The sequence below is a fragment of the Dermacentor variabilis genome, unplaced genomic scaffold, assembly GCF_050947875.1.
Source record: "Dermacentor variabilis isolate Ectoservices unplaced genomic scaffold, ASM5094787v1 scaffold_12, whole genome shotgun sequence".
Taxonomy (NCBI): Eukaryota; Metazoa; Arthropoda; class Arachnida; order Ixodida; family Ixodidae; genus Dermacentor; species Dermacentor variabilis.
The window spans coordinates 59573523-59588371 of record NW_027460280.1 but is presented as its reverse complement, the minus strand read 5'-3'; the positions used below and the strand labels follow the sequence as shown (position 1 = coordinate 59588371).

The 14849-nt window shown below is 42.7% G+C and overlaps 1 protein-coding gene across 3 annotated transcripts in view; it reads left to right on the top strand.

Annotated features, from left to right (window-relative positions):
• Positions 1 to 14849, top strand: part of LOC142566124 (Kv channel-interacting protein 4-like) — a 587487-nt gene that overhangs the window by 559887 nt on the left and 12751 nt on the right. For all 3 annotated transcript variants that reach the window (XM_075676923.1, XM_075676924.1, XM_075676925.1), the window contains one exon: positions 2180 to 2392. In XM_075676923.1, the coding sequence (XP_075533038.1) occupies positions 2180 to 2392 (213 nt within the window). The remainder of the gene's footprint in view (positions 1 to 2179; positions 2393 to 14849) is intronic.

Genomic DNA, 14849 nt, shown 5'->3' with positions numbered 1-14849 from the left:
CACATTTTCTGCTTTGACTTGTGTGTATATATATGTGTATTGAATTGTATTTTTGTATTGAATTGAATGTTGTATTGAATTGAATTTTATATTGAATTGTATTGTAACCTTTTTATTCAATTGCAAACATATGCGGAGATCAACTGCATGGGTGTTATTTTCATCTTTTTTTTTCTTTTCTCCGTCTTTGCCTTCAACCACGGTTCCATAACGATGTATAATGTTACTTTGCCTGTCTGCCTTTTTATTTTGCTTTATAATTATATGACCATGTGAATACTTATCTTGTTAACCCCCCCCCCTCCCCTTATGTAATGCCCAATCCAGGACCCTTAAGGGATAATAAATGATGATGATGATAGGATAGATAGATAGGCTCAAAACACCTGAAGTAGGCAACGAATGCTAATTGCTTTAAATAGTTTAATTGGTTACATGCAAGTATAAGCTTGAAAATTTCTTTTGATAGGACTGTGCACCACGCTGGAGTTGCAAAGAGGGTGGGCTTCTTCATGGCAAGAAAATTTCTCATCGCTTAAACTGAGATGCTAAATGTGCAGGCAGCCTAAATATAAGGCATTCTTGGTTAAAGCACCATTAGTTATCACACAGAAAAATTTGGCACTTCACATACTCCCCCAGTAACCAGTTCCTCTATGCAGAATAATCCATCACTTTGAAGTATGGATTCATGATTTGCTAAGGCCGAGTTTGCTTAACTGCCCAAGATGTCATTTTTTATATGCCGAGTAGCGTTTTTGACATGCTGAAGTGAAGTTTCAGTTGTGGATAGCCCAGCAACCCAGTTATTAAATTACTATAGTAAATTCTCACTCAAATAACATTTCATTGTTCTTGGTATGAATGCACTCTCCGTGGCCCGAGATAAAGGGGAACAAGTTTTTATTTTCTTAGGCTTGGAATAATGCTTGGGCTTTGTGGGGTTAACTGCAGGTACTTGAGGCAACCAGTAAAGAGCCACCACTTGTGTGTGCCTGTCCCCATGCAGGCCTCAACTATAACAATTTTATATATTTTGTGTAATTTAATATTTTTAGAGGTTAAAATCGAATGGTTTAATAATGTTAAATCTAAGGACAGAGAGCACTAGATTGAAATTTGAGATCTCAAATATTTGCATTCAGCTTCATTTAGCAGTATATTAATCCATTTACAGGACACATATACCTATGGACTTCTTAGCACCAGGCCTTGTGCAGCACTTGTTAAATATGTGTGCATGTGCAAAACATTATGTCATGTGAAATGTGTATGATGAATTTAATTATAGGATATTACAAATATCTAGCTCAAACACCCGAACCGCAAGTTTGTAGGCACTTTACATGTACACTATGTATAGGTCACTGAATACTCTTTAAAGGGTGCCTCACCACGCATCATTGCAAATTTTGGTTATAAACTGAAAGTTGTAAAACACCATCTGAGGAGTGTTTTACCCAAATAATTTTTCATATTGGTTTATTGTTGGAAGAGATAGAAGAAATTAACTTTCCTGTTACCACGCCATAAGGAGACAAGTGTTACTGCAAATGGACACGCTCTCTTCCTTTACCTCGACTAGCATCCACAAGTGGTGTTCCTTCCCTGCCTTCTCCCATACCCAAGCTGAGGGACCGCGTCATGTTCACATGTCAAGCCCCACCTCCTTTTTTTTTCCGTCTTCCTGTCTTACTGTGCAGCGCATTTACAGCAGCAGCATTGCACCTTCCACATTGGAGGATTACTCGAAGTCACGTGCCATGGTGTGACGTAGCTAGCAATGCATTTTATGTCACAGCATTTGCTCATGTGACCTTGACTCTCTGGCTGGGAGCCAGTGGAATTTCTTCGAAAGGGAGGGCATGCAGCATTTGGTTTACAATTTCAGCTGTTTTTGTGGCATGCAGTGCTGCAATGCCTTGCAGACATGATCGTCAGCATGTGATGTGTACGTTGCGCCTGTCTATGTAAAATGGCCAAACGTGGTTAGTGAATAGCTTGTCACATGTGGCAAGAACCTGCGAAACAGTATAATTTCTTGTACACCCGTGCGGACGAAACAGAAACCTTGCTATTGCATTGTTTATAATTCGGTAATGAAGATATGTAATCATTTTTCTTTTGTATACTGCATCTTTGGAAAAATAATTACTTTGTTTTGTTTTATCACTGACAGGACTTTGTTATTGGACTGTCCGTGCTTTCCCGGGGTTCGCTCCAAGAGAAACTCCGGTGGACATTCAACCTCTACGACATCAATGGCGATGGCTACATCACCAAAGATGAGCTTGCTCGGATTGTTAAGGCTGTTTACGACCTCATGGGAAAGGCTGTGGAACCCATGGTGGAAGAAAACACAACAAGGGAACACGTTGAAAGGGTGTTTCAGGTAAACCACTGCTGGACATCTTGCTACCATGCTTGCAACGGAAAGTAATGCTGTCGACTATGTTTAAAAGAAGCAGTTCACTAGAAACACACGCCCAGCTATCACTGTCTTAAGTTTATGCATTGTTTAAGACTTCAAGACCACAAATTTCAACATTTAAATCCAAGTGGAGATTGAGATTCATAAACACAGTAACATTGTGTTTACACAAACATGGTGAAGTATGGACCTGAACAACTGCTGCAGTGCAATTCAGCAGTGCTTGAGGAAGAACTCTTGGGGACTCATGTGCAATGTCTTGCTCTTTTTTCACTGTTGAGAATGTTGAGCCCCCGATAGCCATGCGTGCAATTCCATGGCCATTGGTTACGTTGGTTCAAGGCTGTAGGGACAAACAGTAACCAGACTATCAATCAAGTTCCTCGCATATGTACAGCTAGTTGGTTGAATTTATGAGACATTAGGGGAAACCCATGCACCTTTGTGTGCATCTCATCATGTTTCTGCTCAGGCATCAGTGATATGTGGTGACAGGGGCCATGACTGCCTCTGCTGTTTTCATATATGCTTCACAGAGGAAGCTCTCAAAGCTTCATATTTACACTTGGTGACTACATAGGAAGTTCATTTATTCTATTGCGGCCACATCAGTTATTGGTGCTTATAAGCAGTATTGATTTCAATACTTTCCTTTCTGTGCCATAGGAAATATATATATATTACATGCGGTGAAATGTCGATCTTGGCATTTCTCTTGTGTTCTGTGGCAACCACTGTACATATTGAAGACTACCCTCTGAGTTTTAATTGCATTCTTATTTTTCTTGCATTTGTAGTAGCTTTGATAAACGTCTACTACACTAAGTGTGAATTTTTCAGCCCAGTGTAATCCTCAAAATGAAGTGCAAACAATGCAGATTGAGTCAACTACATTTCAGCACTTAATTACTGAGACCACAAGCTTTGGCATATCTTTATTTTTTTTTTCTAGTGCTTTGAAGGTCTAATGGGTGTTTCACAGGAGGACCCAACAATGATTTCAACAGGCTAGCATAGCTTTTTAGCGTACACAACTTAAAAAAATAAATGAAGAAAGAAAGTGCATACAACAGAAAATAATCTCATATTTTAAAGGGAATTTCAGTTTGTCAGAAGATGATGAAAAATTGTGAAAGTAATGTTACTAATATACAGAACTTTACAGTTTTAGAAAGCACTTCAGATAATTTACAAATGTGTTGTGATCAGTAATATGTGCAGTGTCAACTGGCAGCACATTCCATTGACAGATAGCAAGGAAAACAGACTAGTATAGGCAATACTTGGGAATGAGCATTGTTTTGCTATTCTCACCAATATCAAGCGTACATATCACTTGTGTTCCCTGCCTGTCGGATTTGTTTGTTAGGGTTTCCACAACTTAGGTGCATGCTGTTATGCTGAATTCAAGGTTAGGTGTCTGCATATAAACACACATAGTGATTTAATCATTTACTATGCCAGCTTAGCCACCATGAATCAGTGATATTCCATGGCAACAAATTTTTGTTTGAAAACCTTTCTGTCAGGATTTGAGTGAAACAGCCATCATCATATGATTACAGAGTGCTCTAAAAAGACACTAAGGGCAAATATAATAAAACATTATTTATACATTTTGGAAAGAAGCACAAGAAGGAAACATACTAATCAGGAAAATATATGATCCAAAGTCACTAAAAAAGATATGGTTGATCCCTCTTTCATAGGAATCAGTAGAATACGAAAGTGAAACGTGTCTTCACTGAAGCTGTTGCATGTTTGCTTCGTGAGCTCACGATCCACTGCAGAGAAAGGTGCACCATTTGTGGGCATGTGACGGTGTTGCAGGTTTGCTTCGCACATGGTGTCCTCTTGGCGAACGTTGTCCTGCTGCCAAGTCGCTTCGGCGAAAGTAAGAGCGTTTAGGTCCGGCTCCATAGTTTTTTGGGCAGCCAGTTGAGTTGCGACGGGCTCAGCTTCAGGTATGCAAGTGGTAGAGTTCGCAGCCTGCACCGCGAATGCACTAAGGTTGATGTGTCTCTCGCTGCAGCAAAGCAAGATTCGCCCGTTGACGTTGTTGCCTTTCTGCGCTGCCTAGCGCAGCAGTTTTCTTAGTTGGTGCCATCGCAAGCGAAGCAGTAGGCGGCAGTAAACACTGCTGATGTACGTTGAAGCTGCGCTCCATAGGCGATGAGGTATCACAGGCTAATCTGACATGAAAGACAAACCATGTGCGGAAACTGCGTCGTCACTGCAGCAGAAGGCCTACGCCGCCTACACCAAGCTACACTGCATTGGATTCTCCGCTCCACTGAGACTGCTGAAGCTCCCACTGTCGGTGCTTGTTAGTGTCATGATGCAGTACTTCGCTTCACCGCATCTAGAGGGTGGCGCCATCCCTGTCAAGAGAGATCATATTTTATGCATTTGCGCCGACATCACTTCCGTTGCAGGAAGTTGATGGTGAACCCCGGCATAAAATACTTTCGTGTTAAAATTTGGCAGACACAACAGTATGACATCTACGTAATGCAAAGTGATACACGAATTGTTGCAACACAAGATGCCGATGGGCATTTAGCTGGGGAGTAGGGGGGGGGGGCGAGGGCATTCTGTAAGTGTCCACCTAGTGGACATGTCCATTTCATTTGCTGCTGAAGTGCTGATTGACTATGGGCGCCTGTCTCCTTCTGACACATAACCCAGCCCAGCCAATCAGAACTTTGGCAGCAGACGAAATGGACATGTCTACTAAATGGGCACTTACAGAATACACCCCTGGTGGGGCTCAAGCAGCCCAAGATGCACTCTGCTGTTTTTCCATTGCATAGTGTTTAAGACGGCGATGGGGAACTGAAATGAAATCCAGCTGATAGGCAACACCGAAATACAATGCTGCAAGAGCAAAGCATGATGCTCACGTCGCCCTGCTTGCAGCCGGAAATGCCGGCGCGTTTGAGTTATCGCCTATTAAAATTGCTTGCAGTATGCCTCCAAAAGCACTGCATGCTGTGACAAAGAAAGGTGAAGATGCTTATCGCAGCTGGGTTGGTGGTAATAGCTGTGAATGCGATGTATGATGACCTGTGAGATTCGCTGGCACCGGAAGGGGAAACTGAACGTGTGCCGGTATTTTCATGGGACAAGGATGGGCACTTACCGCTCTCGAACGTACATGCCTCACGTCTTTCTTGTTTACATGGGATCCAGTGGCGGGAAAACATATCATACGATCGCAGTTTGGATGTTGGTGCCGAAAGGTCATATTTTCTGAAAACATATTAAGCAGTGAAAAAGAAACGTAACTGTATGGGTCATTTTTTGTGGTGTCGTTCACAAACATTATCGCCAAGAAATCATATGAAACGGAATCATATCGACAAGATTCTACTGTACTAAGTCAAGCTTGACTAATAGATTAAAGCTCAAAGACATCTAAGATGTCAACATTTTAGAGAACGGAGCTTTAGTAAGCAAAAAGTTGCAGTAAATGTAGGACATGATTTGCGACTTTCCCGGGAAATTCTAGTACAGTTAAGCCTTGATATAATGAAATTCAATATAACAAAATTTCACTGCTGCCATGAAGGAATACCGAGACAATAAATGGAAACTTCCACAGACACATACGGTGAAATTGTAGAATTACAAGCTGCTGCTTGCAAGCACAACTCTGCAATTGCGCATGTTCTGTATAAAGTCCAAGTGCGATGAGATCCTATCTCGCGCTGTATGCTTTGGGTGTAAGTGAAAGCGTGCGAGGGTGAACTGAGTAGGATAGTGGCTTGATGAGCTGATGAGCACCGTCTTCCTGTATGAGCAAGGAGAAAAGGGGGAGGGGAGCGGACTCGTGGTAATGCGGTCAAGGGCATAGGGGTGAGGCAGGTTGGCGCGTCTCCTTTTTTAGTGCACCCGTGGCTGTGCATGGCAGTCAGTGCAGCTGAGCACATATGCAGCCTGCACACACTGTTTTCTGTTTTAGAAGTATTTTAGAGGTAATATCCTGCAAGTGCAAAGAGGGGGCGTGCCAAGATGGTATGGCATCATGTGGGCCGTCTTCCCACGTGCTCAGTACTGGAGGTTACGTATGCTTGAGTTTCGGAAACGCATTGAAGCGAGAGGCAGACGAAACATCCACTCTCCGCTTCTGGTGCTTTTCATGATAGCGTCCTCCTACAGCGGCCGACACTGACAGCCATGGGGAAATCAAATTTCAGTATAATGAAGCAAATTGCCCATTTTACCGACTTACCAATTATCTTACCAATAATAAGTTCATACTGTTCTTACCAATAATAACCAATAATAAGATCATACTGACTGCAAGCAGCAGAAAATGCTGTGGTAAGCTGATGCAGCATTTTGACGCGGCATTGCCTGGGCTCAGTTTCTGGCCCCATTTTCCATTTTAGACAAAATAAAACTTAGCACCAGCTCTCAGGTGCAGTTTTACTCAACAGTGGCAGTAAAGGACAGCGATTGCCTGGAGGGTGGGCAACACAGCAACAAAGAATGTCAAGCGGAAAGTCAGAGAGGCTGAAATAATCTCGTGGGTGGCGGCAATGGAAAAGAAACCTGCCATGAGTAACTACTTAACAGAAAAAAACGAAATCAGGAAAGAAACAATTTATGATAACTCAAAGGGAAGCTTATTACTTTTCGAAGCGAGATCGGGATGCCTTAGAACACGCACCTATAAAGCGAGATATAAGAAGGAAGAAGAAGCATGTCCTTGCTGCGGTAAAGCTAGGGAAACTATGGAGCATGTTTTATTAGAATGTGAAGACGTCTACCCAGCGGTCGATTTAGGCACCACTGGCCTCCTTAAAGCCCTTGGGTTCAGCGAGAGCAGTGGAAAAGTAAACATGTCCGCAGTAGAGATTAGTAAGAGGCAATTGAAGGATTGGTGGTAGAAAAGTAGGGAAACGAAAAAAATGGAGACGTACAAAAACACAGCTCGCAATAGGGGACCAGAAATTTTGGTTGTGGGAATTCATAGGGTTTTCTTTTTTTTCCTTTTTTATTGTTTAACCTAGGTAGGACATTAGACAGTATAATAGCAAGAGCTTGGTGGCGCAACCCACCGCCCCGTTACAAAGGGGATGCTCATAACATCCATCCATCCATCCACGTATGCAGCGTCACACTGCCTCACTCGTGGCAAGCTAATTCAATTACGCTTGAGAAACGCAGCCTCTTCAGTCACATTTTTCTCTGGGACTAAGTCTTGTCTTGGCATGAAACAAGCACTGCAAGGTTTCTGGAATGGTGTTCTAGCGGTGCATGTTTGCTTAATATTTGCCTTAGGTGTTCCTCTGAGCATTAGGTAGGGAATGAGGAACTGGCTCTGGGAGAGAAGTTATTAGAAAATAATGTTTTTTTTTCTCATTATGGGTTTGAGTGAAAGAAGAAAAAAAAAAGCTTGAATGCCACTTTGACTGCACTGAACTAAAATAGCGAGTAGTTGCTGTTGTAACTGCTTGCTGAAAAGTTATGAAATATGTGACTGATTCCCAGAAAGGATTCGTGTGCTATGTCCATCGAACATCAAGTAAGTGTACCCAGAACTACTATTCTGTCACCCCAATAAATTCAGTCGTGCGCAGTGATGAGTTCAATGCGTAGATGAAAATATGGCTTAAATTTCACTTGTCGAAACTTATCAGGCCAAAGTGACGAAATAAACTTCGGGACCTGTATACTAATGCTGTTATTGGCACTTGCTGCTTGTAATTTTTGCATCGTTACTACTGGGGGAAGAATGGAAACTAACTGATCTTGAAGAGCAACATTGTTGAGCACTTCCTGCAAAGGTAGTTGAGAGAGTGCATCAGCCACAAAATTATTGCTTCCCTCGTGGTACTGGTTGGTGTAGTTATAGCGAAGTAGGCACTCTGACTAACGTGAGATGCTTAAAGACAGATATTCCATTTCCTTTGTTGACAGTAAGGTGACGAGAGCACTGTGGTCAGTCCATCTATTGGGGATCCTTTGTCATCTTGTTCTAGTTCAGCACCAAGTCCACACCCAGAGGCGTCAGTTGTGACACTGGCAGGGAGGTTTGGGTCAAAGAAATTTAGCATGTTGCAAGCTATCAGTAGTGTTTATAAATGGGTGAAGCTCTCTTCAGCAGCCAAATCCAAGAAAATGGCTTATTGCCTAAAGCAATGCGTATAAAGGCTCCGCATCAACCAAAAAATGTGAAACGAACTTCTAATTCTTTTTTTTTTTTCTCTGCAGCAATGATGATTGTACTTGTATTAGACAGCTTGACTTGCACCTTTTCTTCATTGCATATATTTAGATTCTTCTCTTGCCACTGTATAATGCTACCTAACAATGTCCGATTCCTGTTGCTAATTCTTGTTTTTTGTTTAATTTGTACACAAATTTTGAAAGGGGCGCAGACTCTTGTCAAGCCGAATTGATATTGGCTTTTTGTCTGTGGTCCTTTGTCATGTATGCATGGAAAATAAATTTGATTTGAAATAAAATGCTTGCTTTGCCATCCAAGGAGGGAATGAAGTTCATTTCTGTTTGAAGGCACAGGAGCTTACTTTATTGTTTTGATCAATTATGGTAGCAGAAACAATCCTTTGCCATTCACCGTCCTAGAAATGCGACATCTGTGACGTCAGGCACACTTCTGGTTGAGTTTTTGAGGCCTGCCTTTGAAAGTCATTGCAAAACAGCATGTAAGTTTTTAAGATGATCTTCTCAGTATCAGCCATAGACAATAAATAATGTTTTCAAGGAAGAGAAGCATACCTTTCCTTCCTTTGAGTATCGGATGCATCCTATTCTGGAATGCTGATGGAGCCGAAGCCGAGCTGAAACAAATGCTCTTGAACCAGGAAAGCCCATCATGCATAATGAAAGTATTCAGATCTGAAATGTTGGGCTGAGTTCTATTTGGTGACAAGCAGAGGCCAAGTCCAGCTTAGAAAATCACTTGGCACCAGCTGAGCTGTGCAGCAGCCCCACTGACTGTGAAAGTGGAACGCTGTCAACAGTTATGCCTTTGTTGGTTTCTCTCAGATTCGTATTGATCCATCCTTCTTCCAAACCAAATCTATTTGTGGAACTCACTCAAAGCCTTCAACATGCTCAATGATATTTTGTGCTTCAAGTTTCTCCAATTCAATTGACACTTGCTAGTTAATGGTAAACACAACACATCAGAGCTTGCTGGCAACGGGCTGAACGGACTTATGAACTTTGACTTTGTGAATGAATCCCTTCACAAGCCCTAATTGTTTGGTGAACAGATGCTTGTACTCAATATGTAGCTCAGGTGGCAATACAGGCGTCCTAGTTGACAATGTGAGTCACTGAAGTGATGTACCATCAATGTTCTCGTTGTTTCAACATAAAGAATGCAAGCACTTCTGTCTTGGAACATAGCAGACATGATGAAGCATACTTGAACTCTTATTCTTCACTTGAAGTAGTCGAATAGTGGTTCCAACGTAGATTTCAGAGGGCAACTGTTTGTGAAGAACTGATGGTTACAATGCTTCTGCCAGAAAGTAATAGACAATACCGTATCAACATTGAAAGGGATAGCTTGACCTTACACAAAGATTAATGCATCAATGCCATTTTTGCATCTGTTGACATTGTCTTTCCTCTACTTTGTGAACTAGAGTCATCGTCGTCATCTACCTGTCAAACTTTGCCAGTATTGCTGATGACTTGCACACAAAATCCAAGTGCTCAGTCTTGCCATATCGACAACATTTATGACCATGTGCCTTGCATGCAGTGCTGTTTGTAAGATAATCAGTCACGCTTGAAGTTTCATGACACCTCATACTAGAAGGGAAACTTGGACGAGTTGGTGCTAATTCATGTTTTGAAAAGTGACAGCGCTAAACAGACAAGGACATAGGCAAAGAAGAGCACGACACAGCACCAGTGTCGTGTTCTTCTTTGCCTATGCCCTTGTCTGTTTAACGCTGTTACTTTTCAAAACTTGAGACACCTCATATTTGATGCTTGTGTGCTTTTCACTTGTCACAATATGCATGTTTGTCTGTAAGTTCTGATAATCCGGGTGTGTGCTTCATGCTTCTTTAACATGATGAACTAAGGCATCCTCACAAATTTCTTGAGCTTCACTCATGGCTCGTTTGTACTTGCTTGCAATAGCGGTAGCCCATGAAAGCCAGTGAAGTACCTTGAGAAAGTCATTGCTCATTTAAATGATTTTTGGCATTCAAAACAGGCTGGTCACGTACAATTTCATTAGTAAGGCTTCCAAAGGTACATTCACCAAGCATTCCTATAATAGCTATGTATTCTTCCATTGTCCCACCTGCATGTTGAGCATGATGAGTGAACGACCGACATGTCACAATGATGCTGATCAACTGCTTGCAATGGTCGGACAGCATGAAAATTGTAGTGTCGCACGCATTGCACAATGAAGTAGCGTCATCTGTGCTTTAAGGACCGGAATGAGCACTGCAAGTAGTAATGGTAGCAGCGCCTGACTGCAGGTCCACTGGCTGCAGTGTAGAGAAAATTCACTCCCCTCTATGCTGAGACAAGGGAGTGGAATTGCGTTGCGGTGATCAGGAGAGTGCTCAGATGTGCCGGGGGCCACTATGTGCACCTCAAAGGCCTGCTTCCACTGATCCCATGGAAAGGCAGGATGACCAATGCAAAGGCAGGAAATGGAGGCAGTGGTTGTAACACTAGGAAACTCATTGTGTTCCACTTTGCCAGGAACTGTGCATGGCTTAAACAAATCCTCATCACCAAAGTGTATTATTTAGCAGTTCACCAAGTAACTACAAGGACAGGCATTCCAATGAACGTCATCCTTTTTAATGTCTGCTCATGCGCTCACTCACTTGTGGGCAGCCTGTCCACACTACTTCGTCTTCTTCACTATATGACAGTTACTGTATATTTTATGTATGGCAGCATAAACACTAAGTATTGACAAATAGACTGGTGTAGTATGTAATATTTTGCTTATATGCAAACAAGACAAGTAATACACATAGCAGCTGCAAGGTGCTCTGCTGGCAGGTGACAACACAAGTACACTCATGGTGACTATTTCTAGCTGTGCCTTTGTGCACACATCACAACAGTCATTTATGTAGTACTGATAAGGTAGATGTGATGCTGAATGCCATATTTTACAAGATGCATGGCAGTAGTTGAGTTTGGTGCAAGATTTGTGCAAGGCTAGGTTAGGCTGGGAGATACGATCTCTCCAATGCTATTCACAGCGTGTTTACAGGAGGTATTCAGAGACCTAGATTGGGAAGAATTGGGGATAAAAGTTAATGGAGAATACCTTAGTAACTTATGATTAGCTGACGATATTGCCTTGCTTAGTAACTCAGGGGACCAATTGCAATGCATGCTCACTGACCTGGAGAGGCAAAGCAGAAGAGTGGGTCTAAAAGTTAATCTGCAGAAAACTAAAGTAATGTTTAACAGTCTCGGAAGAGAACAGCTATTTACAATAGGTAGCGAGGCACTGTAAGTGTTAAGGGAATATATCTACTTAGGGCAGGTAGTGACGGTGGGTCCGGATCATGAGACGGAAATAATCAGAAGAATAAGAATGGGCTGGGGTGCGTTTGGCAGGCATTCTCAGATCATGAACAGCAGGTTGCCATTATCCCTCAAGAGAAAAGTGTATAATAGCTGTGTCTTACCAGTACTCACCTACGGGGCAGAAACCTAGAGGCTTACGAAAAGGGTTATAGTTAAATTGAGGACGACGCAACAAGCTATGGAAAGAAGAATGATGGGTGTAACGTTAAGGGATAAGAAAAGAGCAGATTGGGTGAGGGAACAAACGCGAGTTAATGACATCTTAGTTGAAATCAAGAAAAAGAAATGGGGGGGGCGGGGGCATGGGCAGGACATGTAATGAGGAGGGAAGATAACCGATGGTCATTAAGGGTTACGGACTGGATTCCAAGGGAAGGGAAGCATAGCAGGGGGCGGGAAAAAGTTAGGTGGGCTGATGAGATTAAGATGTTTGCAGGGACGACATGGTCACAATTAGTACACGACCAGGGTTGTTGGAGAAGTATGGGAGAGGCCTTTGCCCTGCAGTGGGCGTAACTAGGCTGATGTTGATATTAGAATAAACTAAACCTTCTGAGTCAGTTGCAGTTGACTACCTATTTTTCTAACTTCGAATATGCAGACATGCTCAGTTATTTGGACACCATTGCAGTGGTGACACTAGTGCCCATATCTTTAATATGTAACGGTGAATGAAATTTCAGATACCTTAAAGCACACCGCTAGATCTTTTGGACTACGCTTGCATGACGATGTGAAACCTCAAGCATCATTACAAGCAGAAAGAGTGAGATATTTTATTTACTACAGTGCCAGCCCCTCTTTGAAATGAAAACTAGCTGAAGGATGCCACTCGTCTAGCATAGTAATATTTTCCACCGTAATGACATGACAACAGAACAGATGAGACAGAGCACTGTCTGTTCTTCTCTCGCATCTCTATGCTGGAAAATAGTGCTGTGTCGAACAAACTAGCCCAACAGTACATTCTCACTCTTCTGGCCTAGTTCATAGCATCGTCAGTCCAGTAGTGGCCAGCCAAGCCCCCGAGACGAGCCAAACCAAGCCTGCTCATTTATGTGCACATTGTTTAAATCTTGCAGATTCAATGGTTTAAGGGACACTAAAGAGAAAAGAGAGTTGAGCTGTATTAGTAAATTATGTTTCTCTAGTACCATACAAGCCGCTCTTACCATAAGAGAAGGCAAGAAGAAAAGGCCGGTTGCAGTGCCACCTTGAAGAGATCGGTGTGATGTATGGATTTTGAAAATGTCTGCATGGGCCTAGTTAATTATTTATCAGTAAAGATGGACTGTGTTGTATTCTAAGGAGGCCAAAAACTGGCCTTCAGTTCCGAGAATTTTTACTGCACCACAGTGGCCCATTTATGTGAAAATACGTTGAAATCGGGGAAGTCACATTGGCGCACCAGTGTGGGTGTATCAGTGCAGTCATGCTATTGGTGCGCCAATTGCGGGAAACTGTCCCAAGAGCCAAACCCTGCTACATCCTGCTACATTTCAGCAAAATATGAGAAATCTGTGCCCACCCTACGCCAAAAGGGTCGCTCGGGCTTTAGGAAACAAAACTTAGTCCTTAAGTGCCGTTTCTCCACACCATTGAAAACGGCATGGTGTGGACCAGCAGCAGCATTTACTTCGCGGTGGACCGAGCCAGGCCTCCCCAAACAAAGGGCCCCTCACCAGGTCTGGCCAAGTTGAGCTGATAAGCGCAGTGCATACAATGTGCGCTAACGATCATGTCTGCTCAGCGACCACTTCCTGCTTTCACATAGCTTACCATCAGTATAATATGTTTTGAAATCGCTTTCATAAACCTGCTCTGAAGGTCCATTCTACTGCTCCAAACTGCTTCTAAGGCGGCTCCGAAATGGCATGCACCAGTAGCATCATTGTCAGTCCTAAATTTAAAGAATGGAACTCTGACCTTTATTACCATAAAATTAAGAACAATTAGTTTTGACAGTATGCTCACTTAGTTTAAACAGATTTAGTGGTTCTTTTTAGTGTCCCATGATTAATAGTGATGCAATCTACAGCAACTTTGTTGTATTCTGTCATGAATTTTTTTTGCTCATAATCATCGGCCAGCTGCATGCACACTCACTGTCTGTCCTGACGTGCGCCACGGCGATCTGAGAAAGGGCCACCGAATGAAAGTTGCAAACTCACAATCAATTTGCTGGCAGAAAGCGGCTACCTCTGTTCTAGTTGCTAGAGAATGCTGATTTGGCGCAAGCTACGACCATACTTTCCCTGGTCTTAACAACAGCATGGCAGTGGTCAAAATACATCGTGATGTTGCCGCATGTAAATATGTGTGTACATACAACCTTCGTCCGTAAAGTTCCGAGACTGAGTCTATAAAAAAAATCCGTTCAACATTGAAATCATTTGTACAGCAGCCCTTCGAAATAGTCTCCCTTGCAGTCTATACACAGCTTCCAACGCTTCTTGAGGTCTTGGAAACAGTTGGAAAACGCTTCTTTTGGCAGGGCTGTCAGCTCCTTTGTCGTGGCGTCTTGAATGGCCTCCACGCTCCCCATCCAGCGACCTTTTAGGGCTCTCTTCACACGAGGAAACAGGAAAAAACCGCATGGGCATAGGTCAGGCAAGTATGGTGGATGGGGAAGTACAGTAATGCTGTGCTTGTCGAGAAATTTTGTCATGCTGAGAGCAGTGTGCAGCCTTGCGTTATCGTGGAGAAGGCTCCATTGTCCAGATGCCCATAAGTCAGGGCGACGGCATCGCAGTGCATCATGCATGTGTTGGAGCACGTGGATATCAAACTCCTGATTCACTGTCTGCCCTTATGGGACGAACTCGTAGTGTGTGACACCTCTGGCATCAAAAAAAAA